The 14,798-nt window shown below is 40.1% G+C and overlaps 1 protein-coding gene across 1 annotated transcript in view; it reads right to left on the reverse strand.

Annotated features, from left to right (window-relative positions):
- Positions 1 to 4,626: 4,626 nt before the first annotated feature.
- Positions 4,627 to 14,798, reverse strand: part of LOC122791071 (sonic hedgehog protein-like) — a 33,789-nt gene continuing 23,617 nt past the window's right edge. Inside the window, exon 2 of the mRNA XM_044058847.1 lies at positions 4,627 to 5,947. Coding sequence (XP_043914782.1) covers positions 5,083 to 5,763 — 681 coding nt within the window. The 5' untranslated portion in view covers positions 5,764 to 5,947 and the 3' untranslated portion in view covers positions 4,627 to 5,082. The remainder of the gene's footprint in view (positions 5,948 to 14,798) is intronic.

The raw sequence follows: 14,798 nt of genomic DNA on the forward strand, positions 1-14,798 counted from the left end.
GTGGTACTCTCCAAAGGTCATATCCAGTGGAGAAGGTAGTGTGCTCACCATAAACATGAAAAAACTTTCAAATGGCCTAAAAGATGTTTTGACAAACCATCACGTGATTTAGGAAGGTAATGCAGGATTTCATGTAGTCTGTCCTCAGCACACGTGCAGAATCCCTGACCTCATCTGGGGAAACATTTGAGAAGTGGAAGAAACACACACAGAACTCGAGTCCAGTGCACCTGGCCCACTTTGGGCAGATGGTACAATAAGAAGAGGGTGGGACTGAATTAAGCATTTCTGCTACACAAGCTTGTGAACACAGCTTAGATTTGGGTGGAAATATTGAATGTGCTGACCATTGTTAAATTTCAAAGAGAACATATCTTTTTGGCGAGGAAGGATGAAATAGTAACTTTGGACTGTTAAAATGGTGTGCTGCTCCTCAGTTTCAAGAAAGGGCAGGAGGATGTGTTCCTATATTAGATAAATAACACTTCTCAGCCTCCCTAAAAATTATATTACAGAGTGCTAGAAAGGAGACTCCATCTAAAAGTTAAGCCTCTGATTCAGTAGGATTAATGCAGACTCCTTCCAGTCTGTGTAATGGTGTATCAATTCTTTGTCATTGTACATCCACTGGTGGGGGGGTCATGTGAGTTTGCCAGCTCTACAACTGCATTTTGGGAAGTGTAACAACATGACAAGGGTCCCAGGTCTGTAGATGCATGCCACTCAGCAAGCATTAGTGGACTGAGAGTTCTATCTGTATTGTCAGCATTAAGCTAAATGTATTCAGTGTGGCTGTAGGACTTTGTTCCTGTTTATACTTTTCATAAAAAGAACAACAAGATGCAGTCAAGGATTGGACAGTATCCATTTTGGAGATGTGAAGGCTGCAGCATTGTTACACACAGATCATGTTCCTTTCTTGAAGATCTGAAGACTGCAGCATTATTACATGCAGATCATGTTCCTTTCTTGGGTCTATGAAGGCTGCAGCATTGTTACATGCAGATCATGTTCCTTTCTTGGAGTTGTGAAGACTGCAGCATTGTTACACGCAGATCATGTTCCTTTCTTGGAGATGTGAAGGCTGCAGCATTGTTACACGCAGATCATGTTCCTTTCTTGAAGATGTGAAGGCTGCAGCATTATTACATACAGATCATGTTCCTTTCTTGGGTCTGTGAAGGCTGCAGCATTGTTACATGCAGACCATGTTCCTTTCTTGGAGATGTGAAGGCTGCACCATTGTTACATGCAGAGCATGTTCCTTTCTTTGCCCCATGTACACTGAAGCATTTCTTGCTTAAAGTAAAAGCACCTAGGATAAAAATCAGCAACAAATTAGAAGTCATTGTTTTTTCCCAGAAAAGAGGACATCATGGGGACAGAAGCTACTTTAGGCTAAGGGATAGCTTTATCTCCCAGCAACTGTCATGTCTTTGGAACAGGCTACCAATTCATGTGAAACAGAGCACCTTTATGACACTATTCAAGAGGAACCTGGACGAGTGCATGAGGCACCATAAATTCTTACCGGGGATAGTGCCCACAACCCCTCCTGGACATGGGCAGTCATTATTAAATGCAATATTGGGTACTGACTAGTACTTCTACGGTATTACATTGGATTGAAATGGCTAGACTTAAAATGACCTGCGGGTCAATAGCCTAATAATCTCCTGCGATCCTATGATCTTGGAACTTTGTTCATGAGCAAACGCAGATAGGGATTAGGAGAATGACCATCACATGGGTGCAGGGATAATTATGTGAATCAGAATGTCTTTAAAGTCACTACATAACTTTCACCAAGTTGCAGAAATCTGAGTTTGTTACATTAACTACATCAGGAAGTTCCCAACTATTTTACGCAAACTACTGTTTCATACTGTATCATTTTTAAAGTACTTATTAATAAGTTAACAATATCACAAGCAGATTATCAGTAAGTATAAGTGAATGTTACCAAAAGGAAGTAAAGGGCAGAAAGAAATGAGAGTTTGAAAAGACTGATAGAGCTAAGAAGAGATTTGTTTGTGTCTTTCGGCTTTTCCCGGTTAGGGGTAGCCACAGCGGAACTCCGGTCTGCTAATGATTGTCAGTAGATTTTTACATGTCGAGTTGCCAGCTCTGATGCACAACCTTCAATGAAGGTACGCCCATTCACACATGTCTCCACACAGAAGACGCTCTAGCTGAGAATCGAACAGGACAATGTCATACTGTGAGGCAACAACACTACTGCAGCACCACCACTGATATTAATTAAAAAAAAAAAAACAAGCTAAGAGAGCACACAATGGCAAAGAACAAGGCATCCGAGACTCTCTATAACTGCATTTGGAACGTTATTCAGCAAGTAGTACAAAAAAGCAAAATCAGGTTATAAGGTAATGGCAGAAAAACAGAGTCAGCAGGCACCATTCAAAAGGCAACCCAGCAACAATCTGCTCATCAGTCTAGATGACATCACGAGCAGATATAAAGGGTACTTCCAGAATATTCTGAATGAGGAGCTGGGAGAAGTGAGGTGAGAAAATGGGAGTGAGAGGCACACTGCTGACCCATTCTGGTGGAGGGAAGCGGCATGGCTCACTGAATGAGAAACACTCACTTGGAGCTCTTGGTGGTATATCTCATAGATTTTAGCCTAGATAGATATAGTGTTGTGATATAGTCATGTAGGTCAAAGGGCAGTCACACAGACAAGATAGTGTGCTCCTCCCTCCAAGGATTGGCAGTGCTAACATCCCTCAGAAGCTGCCAAAGGAATGTTAGGAGTTCCTAGGGGCAGAGGGAGACACTGACGCCTGCCTGGATGATTGCCCGACAATTGGCTTTCTCCTCATAAGGCACTGAATAGGCTCTCACCACTGTGCAGAGTAAATGGGTCAGATAGATTGTGAGGGCTCGTGCTCAGCAGGAAGAGGGGTTTATAAAATATGCATTTTGAATGAAAAACGTACTACTGCATACATGGCCTCAAATAAGATATATATAGTGCACTAAAGAAAATGAAGTCCTGGATAGTGGCAGGCTCAGATGAGGTCACAGCAGATATGATCAAGATGCCAGGTGCATTAAAGTAGAAAGTGCGCCAGGCTACACTCATCATGGCATAGACAGAGCAGCATACCCAGATGGCTGATGAATAAGCATTCTAGTGCCAGGGTACAAAAACAAAGGGGATATTCACAACTACAAGTAATACTGCAATATCAGACTCTCATCACTCTGTTTAAAACTGGAAGGTTACTTTTAAACAAATACACAGAAGATGGGAGATGAGCAGTCTGAATACATAGCAGGATGCAACACAAATGACCCAATGTTTGCAGTAACTGGGCATTCCTATACATGAAGAAAGCACATGATAAGGTCACAAAAAAGATTATTTGGGCAGTTATGTGATGATTCAAAGTTCCACATATATCAAAAGAATCAGTGTAGGCTATGTACAAGGACCCAATGAGTCGCATACAAAGAACATTCAGGCTCACACAGGGTTTCTCAGTTGGAAGAGGTATGCATCAGGGTTCAGCTGTAAGCCCACTGCTGTTCATACTGGTACTGGACTACATTAGCAAACAGGTGATATGGAACAGATCAACAAAGCATCTGTATACAAATGACAGGAGACTGGAAAACAAAAGTAAAGACACATGGGATAAGACTGAATGCAGACAAAATAACGGTAATGTCAGCGAATGAGGAAATCAAAACAAGTTAAAAACTAAGACATAAGGGAAAATAGTAGAATAGGTTCACATCTTCGGGTATGTGGGAGATGAAATTGAGAAGGAAAATATGAATAAGGGAGACCCAATCTAGAATCAGAAGCACTGATGTTAAATGGTACAGTCAGGTGCAGTATGCAGCAAAAATAATAAACGGAAGCTGAAAAGTACAATGCACAAAAACAGCGGTGCGACCAATACTTCTGTATGGCACAGTGAAGACAGAGCACCTGAAGCTTGAAGTGATGGAGATGATGTACCTGTGATGGGTAGCATGATGCACACTGAGTGACAAAAAGAAATGAGGACATCAGAGCTGAAGTCAAAGTATCCCCAGTTGCAGAGAAGATTAAGTGCAGATTATACTGGTTGATCACTTGTGCTGGAAAGGAGAAGAAGATTTGATGATGCTGATTTGAAATAGACAGGAAGACAACATGAAAATAAGGATATCCATTCAAGAAATTGATGGATTGTGTAAAATAAGAGCTGTAAAAAACAGGCATGACTGTCAAAGAAGGTAGGAAAGTAGCACTGAATTGAGAGAGTTTGCAACGATCGCTGCAATGCCACAGCACCTTGTAAAATGAGAAAAGGAGGTGTTGATGATTATGATGATATGAGGACTACTTATAGAGGAATCAGGAATTAAACCATGATGATAATTCAACTCCAGCTTATCTGTAACAAACAAGAAAATATAATCTGTTATATAAAGATGTAATAAACATAGCAACAAGGCATTTCTGTACTACTAACATTAGACATTTAAATTCAGATGCAAATTTAAAACTTTCACAATTTTATCACATTATGTGTTACTGCAAGAGTATATAAAATGCTGTTTACATTAAAATAGAAATCCATCTTCCAAAAGAAAAGTCAGACCATATTATTGTCAATTATCTGTATTATATGCAATTACAACACAAACATGCCATTCAGAATGCACATAATTATGCAAGGATTACAGCCAAAAAATAAGAAATACTCTGTAATAATGTACACTTCCACTTTCTGATGTTCATTTCCTAAATTACCATTTAAATAATAAACATGCAAAATTTAAAATTCAAACAGCCACAAATACAGTATTGACAAGTACTTTGTAAATGTACAGTCCTGTAAATGTGTCACATATATGTGAAAAACAAAACACATTTCAAGTGCTTTCTGTTTTTTGTTTTGTTCTGATGCATGAAGCAAACAATATATATGGATTTATCAACTAGGCATTCATTTTCTGATGTTTTCTGTGTTCCTATCTAAATTAAAATGATTAATGGAATAGCTGTGCTACATTAATTCTTACCACTTTTTGGTAAACTATCCATGATAGTGTAATCCTTTATACAATATAAAGGGCTTTAGCAATTTGATAGAGAATTCTGGGATACCAGGCTATTCCATGTTTAGTATCTTGGCCAAGATTTACTGAAGCAGAAGTGAAACACTCCAGTACTTTGTTCATACTGTTTAACCAGCGGAATGGGGCAAGAGACCAATGCGCTATGCTGGGATTGCTGAAAACTGCATAGCAGGATGCCAGGATGTTATCTACAACAACTGTTCCCTCTTCTGTAAGGGGGGCATAGGCACCATAACCTTGAACCCTGTAAACCTTCTCAACTCTAACAGGCTCTACATCTTTATTGCCAGGTTTTACGACAAACACAAACTGTCCTTCTTTAACCTGCCCAGCAAAAATAGATACTGGATCAAATGACAAAGACTTGTTAGTGTCTGCAACAAACAAAACATGAGCTGGTGTGAGCTGCAAATGTCCACCACCTGCTACAATACCAACAAATTCACCCACATAATCAGAGACCACATCCATTAATAGTATAACTTCGCTGAACAATAGTTTTCCTTGTCTATCTACTGCTAGAATTCTGTCCTTGTTTTTCACATCTTTAATTTGCTTGAACGAGCCATCTTCAAGTTGCACGGTAGAGCTTGCTGGGAAACAACCAGTTGAGGGTGGATCTGTTGGTTGTGGTGGACGCTCTAGTCTCCCAGATGCCATAGTACAGTATTTGAAGAAAAGAGAAGGTATAGATTCTGGTACAGTTGTGCTGTGTAGAGTTATAGAATTAGGCTTGATAGTTATTGTGAATTCAGTTCTTGGTGTAGCTACAGTGCTCAGTTCATAAAAAGGAGGAAATTTAGATGAAATAACTATGTTGCAGTTGTTGTTGTTGTCTTAGATCCTGAAAAATATGAAAATATAATGTTTTAAAATGACATTGCATAAAGAACACAGTACTCTAATAAAACACAGCCTGCTTTTTAATAAATGATACCAGCAGGGAAAGAGATTCTGTGTACATTAATGTCATCACTTACTCATGACAGGATTCATAACAAACACCTATTCTACTAGTTTGCTTTGTCCACATAATAGTTAAGGAAACAGAAGCAATGCAAGCAGAAGAAGGTGTGGTGAAGAAGGCCTTACTAGCAGCACAAAAACAGTTGCAGAGTAAAGCCAAAGGTTCTTTACTAACCAGTTCTTATTAGCACCCGAAGGGCACCTTCTGTTCTAGCAAATAAGATCAGGCTAGGACACCGCTATGATTTACCCCAGTATGGCTGAGATTGGTATTAGAAGACTGCGTGAATAAGTACATACAATCATACAAGTATTTCAAGCACGGGTATTAATGCCCTTCTAGCTTGCCAATATACCAAAACACGTGTTCCCATAATAAGTATCCAGACCGTTTTAAAAATATCTAAACTAGTACTTGCTTTAATGCAATTTGCTAGTCTGTTCCATGCATCAACCACTCTGTCAGAGAACCAATTAGTATACATTTTATTCCTATAGAATCTTCTACATAGGTTATCTGATGATTCTCTAGTACTTTTTGATAACCCCAAACATTCCCAGAGGTAGTTGTCACTAAATGCACTATATACCTGAATAAGATCTCCTCTTAGATATCTGTAAGAGACACTGTACAAGTTCAGATATTTTAGTCTTTCATAACTTAAATGTTCACATCCATGGATACCCTTGGTATATTTCCACTGTACTCTTTCCAGTTTACTCGTAGGGTTTGCATATTGGTATTCCATATTCAAGTTTGGGTCTAATGTAACTAACAAATAATGACTTCATTATTTTTGATTTCCTAGACTTTATAAATCTTTTTATATAACCTATAGATTTAGAACTATCATTAACCAATTGGTTGATATGATTATAAAAACTCATAGCTGAATCTACCCATATACCAGATCCTTAAATGAGTCTACAGTTTCAATCACTGTGTGCTGTATTAAATATCCACCTTTTAGTTTATGTCTCTCAAATCTCATATGCTTATTTTTTTATGTATTTATCAGCATATTATTCTCCTGTGCCCAAATGGTCAATTTAGTCAAGTTATTTTGCAGGCATGCCTTATCTGTAACACGTGTAATCAGTTTACCCAATTTCAGGTCATCTGCATATGGACTGTAGAACACCTCAGATGAAAAAGTTAGGTCTGAAAGATACAATCTAAACAAGTAAGGGCCTAGGACCAAGACCCTGACCCTAACCAAGGATTTTGCTTGTCCAGTTGCTATATGATACTTGCCATGTCCTATTTGTAAGCCATGCAGCTATCGATCTTATCAAGTGTACATCAATACCAAGTTGTACCAATTTATTGATCAGTGTTGTATGTATGACCCTGTCAAATGCTGAAGTTAAATTTATATAAATTACATTACAGCACAATTTTTCATTTATGGCTGTTATTATGAATGGAGGAAGCAGGCTGCCAGTTACTGAAAAAAGACAAAGAAAGTTTAGGAAGTAAAGCATCAGGAAGAAAAGCTAGATAAGGCACAGACAGAATCATTAAAGGAAGTCAAACAAGATGAGCAATGGGTAACAAAGCAGAAGAAAACAGAGGAAGAGTTAAAGGATGAAACAGACAGTGAAGGAGTAGATGTGCAGAGTCACAGAGAGGAAGGGCCACATTAAACAAACAAGCATTAAGCAGAACAGGAAGCCAGAGCATTTAAACAGGAGTTGGGGAAGATGTGACAAAAAAGATTAACAGAAAATGGAGAAAGGAAAGGGAAGAAGCAAACTGTACACAACAGGCTCACAAGTAAAACATGATAGAGACTGTAACAGCAGTACCATGATACAGAATAAAGCCAGACAGGAGTTATGACATAAAAAAGGTCCTGAAGGAAGGGTGACATTGTAGCTGGACTATACATTCAAGGTGCAAGAGAATACTGTGATTTAGGGACTTGTAGGAAGATGGACTTTGTAGTTTCCACAGACAGAGTTACAAACGTGAGGAAGCAACTGTGGGAGCACAAAAAAGGAGTTCAGTAGGACTTGTGAGCATAGGGATACGGGCACAGAACAGGAAGCATAGGGCATGGAAGGGTACGAGACACAGCAGGGAATACAACTATAGAGGTGGTGTAATGGAATGCAGGATAATGGATACTGAATATCCATAGTTGGGATTAAAAGGTGGAAACAACGTGTTTGCAGGTAGGGGTAGTACCAGGAAAGTGCTGATTGTCCCATACTTCTTACAACAAGTGAAACATTTATGTTTTACCAGATGAACAATTGGTGAGGTGGGTGAAGGAAATCTGTCACACATTTACCTGGAGGAGGATGAGAGTTAGGATAAGAAAAGGATGTGAGTTGGGCCATGAATGGGGGCTGAGTGCCCCAGACTTTAGAATTTATGTGGCAGCATTAATGAGGTACAAATGGAAAAGCAAAGGAGTGACATGCAGAAAGCCAATTAAATGGGCTTACAAGTAAGAGGGCTGTTAAGAGAAGGCTATGTGTGGACAACAGAGCAGAAAATGGAGAAGTGTGTGTGAAAAACAGGAGGAAAAATAATTAATGAGAATCCATGTGGAACAATAAGCTGAAAGTGAATGAAAGGATGTTAGAGGGAGAAGTGAGGAAACAAAAAGCTAGAAAATGTGTGGAGTAGAAGGGATAGAAACATGAAAAGGAGTAAGGAGCTGGAGAAGTTAAAAGTTACATTTTAGATGAGCTGTGCATGTTTGTATGGTTAGACTGGCAGGTCTGGCAATATTAAAGCATCTTATGGTGAAAGGTGAGGGAAGGAATAAAATGAGTAGTAATACTGCGGGTGGTACTGCATGGGCAGAGTTGTGTGTGGGGGGGGCAGATAGTTTGTATAGAATGCATACATCTGACTTACAGGGACAGGAATGGCAAATATAGCAGGGCAAGGTTGGACTAAAGTGTGCCCATATCAGGGATATTTACTGATGAGATGACATGACAAGGATGTGCCAAGCCTGGACAGCACTAACATCATTGCATGATCTCTAAGCAAAGCTCATACAGAGGTGATCTAAGGCATCAGCAAAGATGACAAGGGAATGAATTATGTAGCAAGACTGATGATGAAGGGTCAAGAAATTGGTGGGGGTAGAGACATTTATAAGTGCTGTGAGAATATAGGGATTGTAAGACTTTATGGAATGTGATCAGTAGATGAGGCTTTATGGGGAGAGAATGATGAGTGGGAAGTGGTGATTATTTTGGAAGAGTGACAGAAAAAGAAAAATATAGGCAACAAGGATCATGTTAAAATTTATAATCGAGTATGACAGGGTGAATTATAGAAAGAACTGTAATGGGCTAGAAGGATGTGGAGTTGAGATGGGAGAACAGACATGATGAATGAAAATATGAGGTCATTAAGTAAGCTCAGGAACAGAGTAAAAAGTAGATGGCTGATGGAGAAAGTAATCAGTTATTGGGAAAACATGATGGAAGGATGAAGCAAAACATAAGAGTATTAGGCACATTGGCTGGAGCACCTTCTGTGTGGAGTCTGCATGTCCTCCCTTTGGTCGAGTGGCATTCGAAAGACATGCGTGAATGGGCGTGCCTTCGTTGAAGGTTGGGCATTGAGCCGGTACCTCAGCACTGTAAAAATCTACTGCCAATCATTAGCAGACTGGAGTTCCGCTGTGGCAACCTCTAACCAGGAAAAGCCGAAAGAAGAAGAAGAAGAAGAAGTTAAAAAAAGAATAGTAGAAGAAAATGAAGGGTGATTAGAAAGCAGGTAGAAAGGTTAGGGAATTTGGTTAGTCAGGGAATTGAAGAGTGTACAAGGTACTGCATTCAGAGGGACAGGGATATGAGGAAAGCACTGAAAACAAGATGCAAAAATGGATTCCATAACAGATAACTATGTTAAGGTGCAGCAAATTTGCTTTGTATAAAGGTTTCATGTATTCAGGTGTGGTGTGCATTTGGTAAGACTTTGTATGGTGGTTTGTACTCTGTGGATATAGTAAATAATAAAATATCATACAAAAGAGAAACAGCACAACAAGCAATCAGATGGAAAGTCCGGTTGAACCATGTCTGGAGCCTAGCTAATAAAATGGTGGAGCTGTAATTAGTCATAGCAGCAGGAAAGGCTGACATAATAGGATGGCAAGACATCTGGAAAAATAAAAATAAAAAAAGACAGACATAATCATTCTGGGGTTTATGACTTTACACATTTCAGGAAATTGAAGGATATGTTAATATACACAGCAGAAAGAGAACTGCATCAAAGAGACTGGAAAAAGAAAAGAAAAAAAGACAGGAAGGATAAAAAGATTTCTAATCTTAATGGGTTAGTAATCCGGAAAGAAAGGAAGCAGAGGACAACCATCTGGCTGTTATGCTTTACAAACCATGTACAAATCAAAATATCATGGGCACGAAAAGAAAAAAAATGAAAAGTTTTAATATGCCAGAGAGAGACTAGAATATACAGCTTCTATGGTATGGGGAGAAAAGTGATGTAACAGACTAGGACAGATAAGTAAGGACATCACCAAGAACAGCAGGATGCTGGACACTGTAGTGTGCCAATCAGAGGGAATAAAATGTGTGGTCACCATTAGGTGAATGGAGATATTAGTCCTGTATGATGCATGATAAAATGATAAAGAAAAAAATGATAAATTTCAACAATTGGCTAAGCTTCTGGTGTCATTCAAAGGGGATCCAGTGTCTGTCAGCCTGGGATGACATGCTCGACAAGCCGCGTTGCTTCGCAAGAGACAGCTTGCACCTGCCACCCCTTGGCTTTCGAATACTGGCCAAGGCTCTTGCTGCCCCCATAGTGCCTTTTTTAGGCAAGGCTCAAAATTCAAACCCACCTCCGTAAACAGCACAAGTAAAAAATTGAGGTTTATGCTACTCAACGCCAGGAGTTTAAATCTCAAAATGCATGCGCTCGACGCACTCCTAAGTATGGAGAACGTCGACATCTGTGCAGTAACTGAAACCTGGTTCAAGGCTCCAGAGAGCACTCCAACACTACTGGCTTACAACTCATACCACACATTTCAGTCACAGAACATGGACTGAAACACAAAAGGAGGGGGTGTATCCATATTCATCAAGGATACCCACACCTCCAGGTTAGTGGTGCAGCATGATACCTCTGAGATCATCCATGTGCAACTAACATCAGGCAAATCTGCAATGCAAATTGTGGCCTGCTACAGATCACCCTCCGTGACCCAGGACCACCACTCCACCTTTCTGGAGACACTGGAAAACATGAAGGTCCTACCAAACACCCTGATCTTGGGAGATTTCAATTACCCTACCATTAACTGGGAAAACTACTTGAGTACAAACTCCCAGGCTCAGCGCTTCCTGGAATTTATCAACTCAAATGCCCTGGATCAGCTGGTAAACTCCCCTACCAGAGGCCACAACATATTGGACCTGGTCATCACCAACACGGGCGACAGGTGCTCCGTACCGGAGGTCAACCCGTCACTGGTTAGATCAGACCATAAACTAATCACTCTGGATGTCCACACCCCACCACCACCCCCAACCAAGGAAACCACAGTGAAAAACTTTTCTAAAGCAAACTTCACCTTACTTAAGTCAGAGGTGGTAAGTTTCACAGCCCCCACGCTAAAGTATAACACTGCCCAAGATGCAGAATCCTTTACAATTGCACTCTATGAGCACCTACAAGGATGCATGGATCATGCCATCCCTAGCAAAACCAAGATTCACTCCCCTAAGAGAAGGAAACCAGTCTGGTGGACCCCTGCCATAAACAGGTTATACAACAAAAGGAGGAAACTAGTTCAGAAAAAAGCAAATCCCAAGAAGAAAAGATATCCCTGATCAGTATCAGTAAGAAACTAAGGTCCCTCATAAAATCTTCCAAGGCTAACTTCAAAAGAAAAATAGCCAAGGACTCGAAAGATAACCACAAAGCCTTCTTTAGCTATATCAAAAATCTAAGTGGCAACGCGCAGATATGCTCTGAGAAAGTGCAAAATAGCACAAAATATACTGACAGATTCAGTGCAAACTTCACCTCCCTCTCACCTTCAAAAGGGCCCACAACAATACCGTAAAAGTGTAGTGTCCCAGAAATCACAGAAGCACAGGTGAAAACAGCCCTTTCAAAAGCCAAAAACACAGCATCAATGGGGCCAGATGGTGTCCCAGGCTGCGTCTTGCACTAACTACAGAACGAACTAACCCCCCCCACCTAAACACGCTGTTCAACCTCAGCCTCTCCACAGGCTACATGCCCATAGAATGGTGCACAGCAATGGTTATTCCACTCCACAAAAGAGGAGGCACAACTGACCCTGGTAACTATCACCCCATAAGCCTGACTAGCCTGGTCTGCAAGGCTATGGAACGCATCATTATGGAACTCATTAACAAAGACATTGGGAACCTCCAAACACTTGACCCGACCCAGTTTGGCTTTGTTAAGGGCAGATCATGCCTACTAAACCTGGTTGACTTCCTCGAGACAGTTACCAAGGCCATAGATGAGGGAAAGATGGTTCACACAGCCTACCTTGATCTCGCCAAGGAGTTCGACACCATTCCTCACTCAGGTATTATAGAAAAACTCACCAGCCTGAACATAAACCCCTATGTCACAAGATGGGTTGCCAACTGGCTTACAGACAGAACTCACACGGTAAGAATAGCGAGCTCCAGGTCTGACTCTAAACCAGTCACAAGTGGTGTCCCGCAAGGCTGAGTTCTGGGACCCCTACTGTTCGGCATATATTTCTCAGAAAACCACCGGAGAAGGATCAAAGAAGTCCGGTGACAAGCGCACTGCAAACTAACTCACAATGCTGCTGATGTGAGTACTGTTCCGATTGAACCGACCTTCAAAATCAGTTAGACTTGGAACTCCGTATAAAGGCTCTGCAAACAGTTCAAAAACTAAAACTTTTATTCCAACGAACAACAAGAAAGAAACTGATTTAGTCACAAGCGCTTTCGCCTGGTCATACCAGGCTTTTTCAAGTGTAACTAAATTAAAATACAACAAGCTTTTATACTAAAAGCACATTGCCCTTGTTACAATTAAATTGTTTCATCACACCAATTATGCAAAATACCTAATTAATTGTGAATCATGAATTTTATCCCTACAGGGTTCTTTGTGCAAAAAATGCTTGATTAAACAACACATATAGTTGATATTGAATGCTCTTTGGAAACTGTTGAATAAAAATAAAAAATATGTATATATATATTTTTAAAATTCTTCATCATAAATATTATTACTCCTTCAAATGCTATTAAAAATATAAGTTGAAAAATGCTCACAATGACTTTGATTAAATAAAATGACTATGAATGAGCTTGACTGCAATTACATTCCAATATATTGTGAACTGATAAAATATTGGTTAGACTTGGGTAAGCTCAATGGTGTGCTACCTAATGCACCCCTGTATACCAAAAACTGCTCACCCTTCACATTTAATTGTGGTGAGTACCTTAAAAACAATAATACTGCCTTAAAGAATTATTTAAACAAATGACGTGCCTACCAAAATAAAAAGAAACATAAAAAGCAAAAATATAACCAACAATAAAAAACTGCTTTAAACAAAAAAATTGAGACCAAGTTGTGGGGCATTATAATATGCTCCTTTTCTTTTTCAAAACTGGTGCCAAACTTGTAGCCTCATTTAACCCAGGATGTTTGGTAGCATTTAACTGCAACTGCCACGTGAGTTCCCTGATAGCTAGTAGGGTTTCCCAATCCCCCCCCTTAGGTCTTGTTGTATGTTATCAATCACAAAGAACTTAATGCTCATCTGTGGACAAGTTAAGAAGTGTCTGTAAAAGGCATTTGTATCCTTACCCTTGGTGATGTCGTATTGGTGTTCGTATATTCTGCGCCTAAAGACCCTGTCAGTTTTTCCGACATAAAATGCCGGACAGGCCTGGCATAGACCAATATAAACTACCCCTGTGGCATTACATGTAAAATGTCCCTTTGCATGTAAAGTAGTATGCCTTGCCTTAATGTGCACCTTGGTCCCTTTTAAAATGTGTTGACATTGATTACATTTTCCACAGGGAAATATATTTCTCAGAAGTACAAGCAAACACAGGAGGACTATGGCTAACCAAGTTCGCCAATGACTGCAAACTGGGAGCCATAACTGACTCTCCGGCTGACACGGACATCCTCCAAAAAGGCCTTACTGAGACAGACACCTGGTGTCAAAGTCATGGCCTCAAGCTAAATGCCAAAAAATGCACAGTCATCCCATTTGGGAAAAAAAAAAACACCCACGAATTACCACATAGGTGGCAGCCCCCTTAATACAGAAGAGGTAATAAGAGATCTGGGGACCCAGGTAGATAGTAATCTCTCCTTTGACAATCATATTGCCAAAGTAGTTAGGAAATCCTTCTATGTGGCCCATCTAATTACTAAGGGGTTCGCATCTAGAAATAAAGAGGTTATAGTGCCCCTCTACTCATCACTCATTAGACCCATCATAGAGTACAATGCCCCATTTGGGATGTACATCACAAGACACTTCCAACAGCTTGAAAGACCACAAAAGCACCTCACCAAGGGGATTACTGGCCTCAAACATATGTCCTATGCAGCCCGACTGAAAAAACTCCAGCTGTACTCAGTGGCATATCGCTTACTCAGAGGTGATCTCTGCCTGACTTACAAAGCCATGTCCAACTCAGAATTGATGGACATGCTCCACCTAAAGAAATAC

Source organism: Protopterus annectens, chromosome 16.part0 (genome assembly GCF_019279795.1).
Source record: "Protopterus annectens isolate FY-2018-M chromosome 16.part0, PAN1.0, whole genome shotgun sequence".
Taxonomy (NCBI): domain Eukaryota; kingdom Metazoa; phylum Chordata; order Ceratodontiformes; family Protopteridae; genus Protopterus; species Protopterus annectens.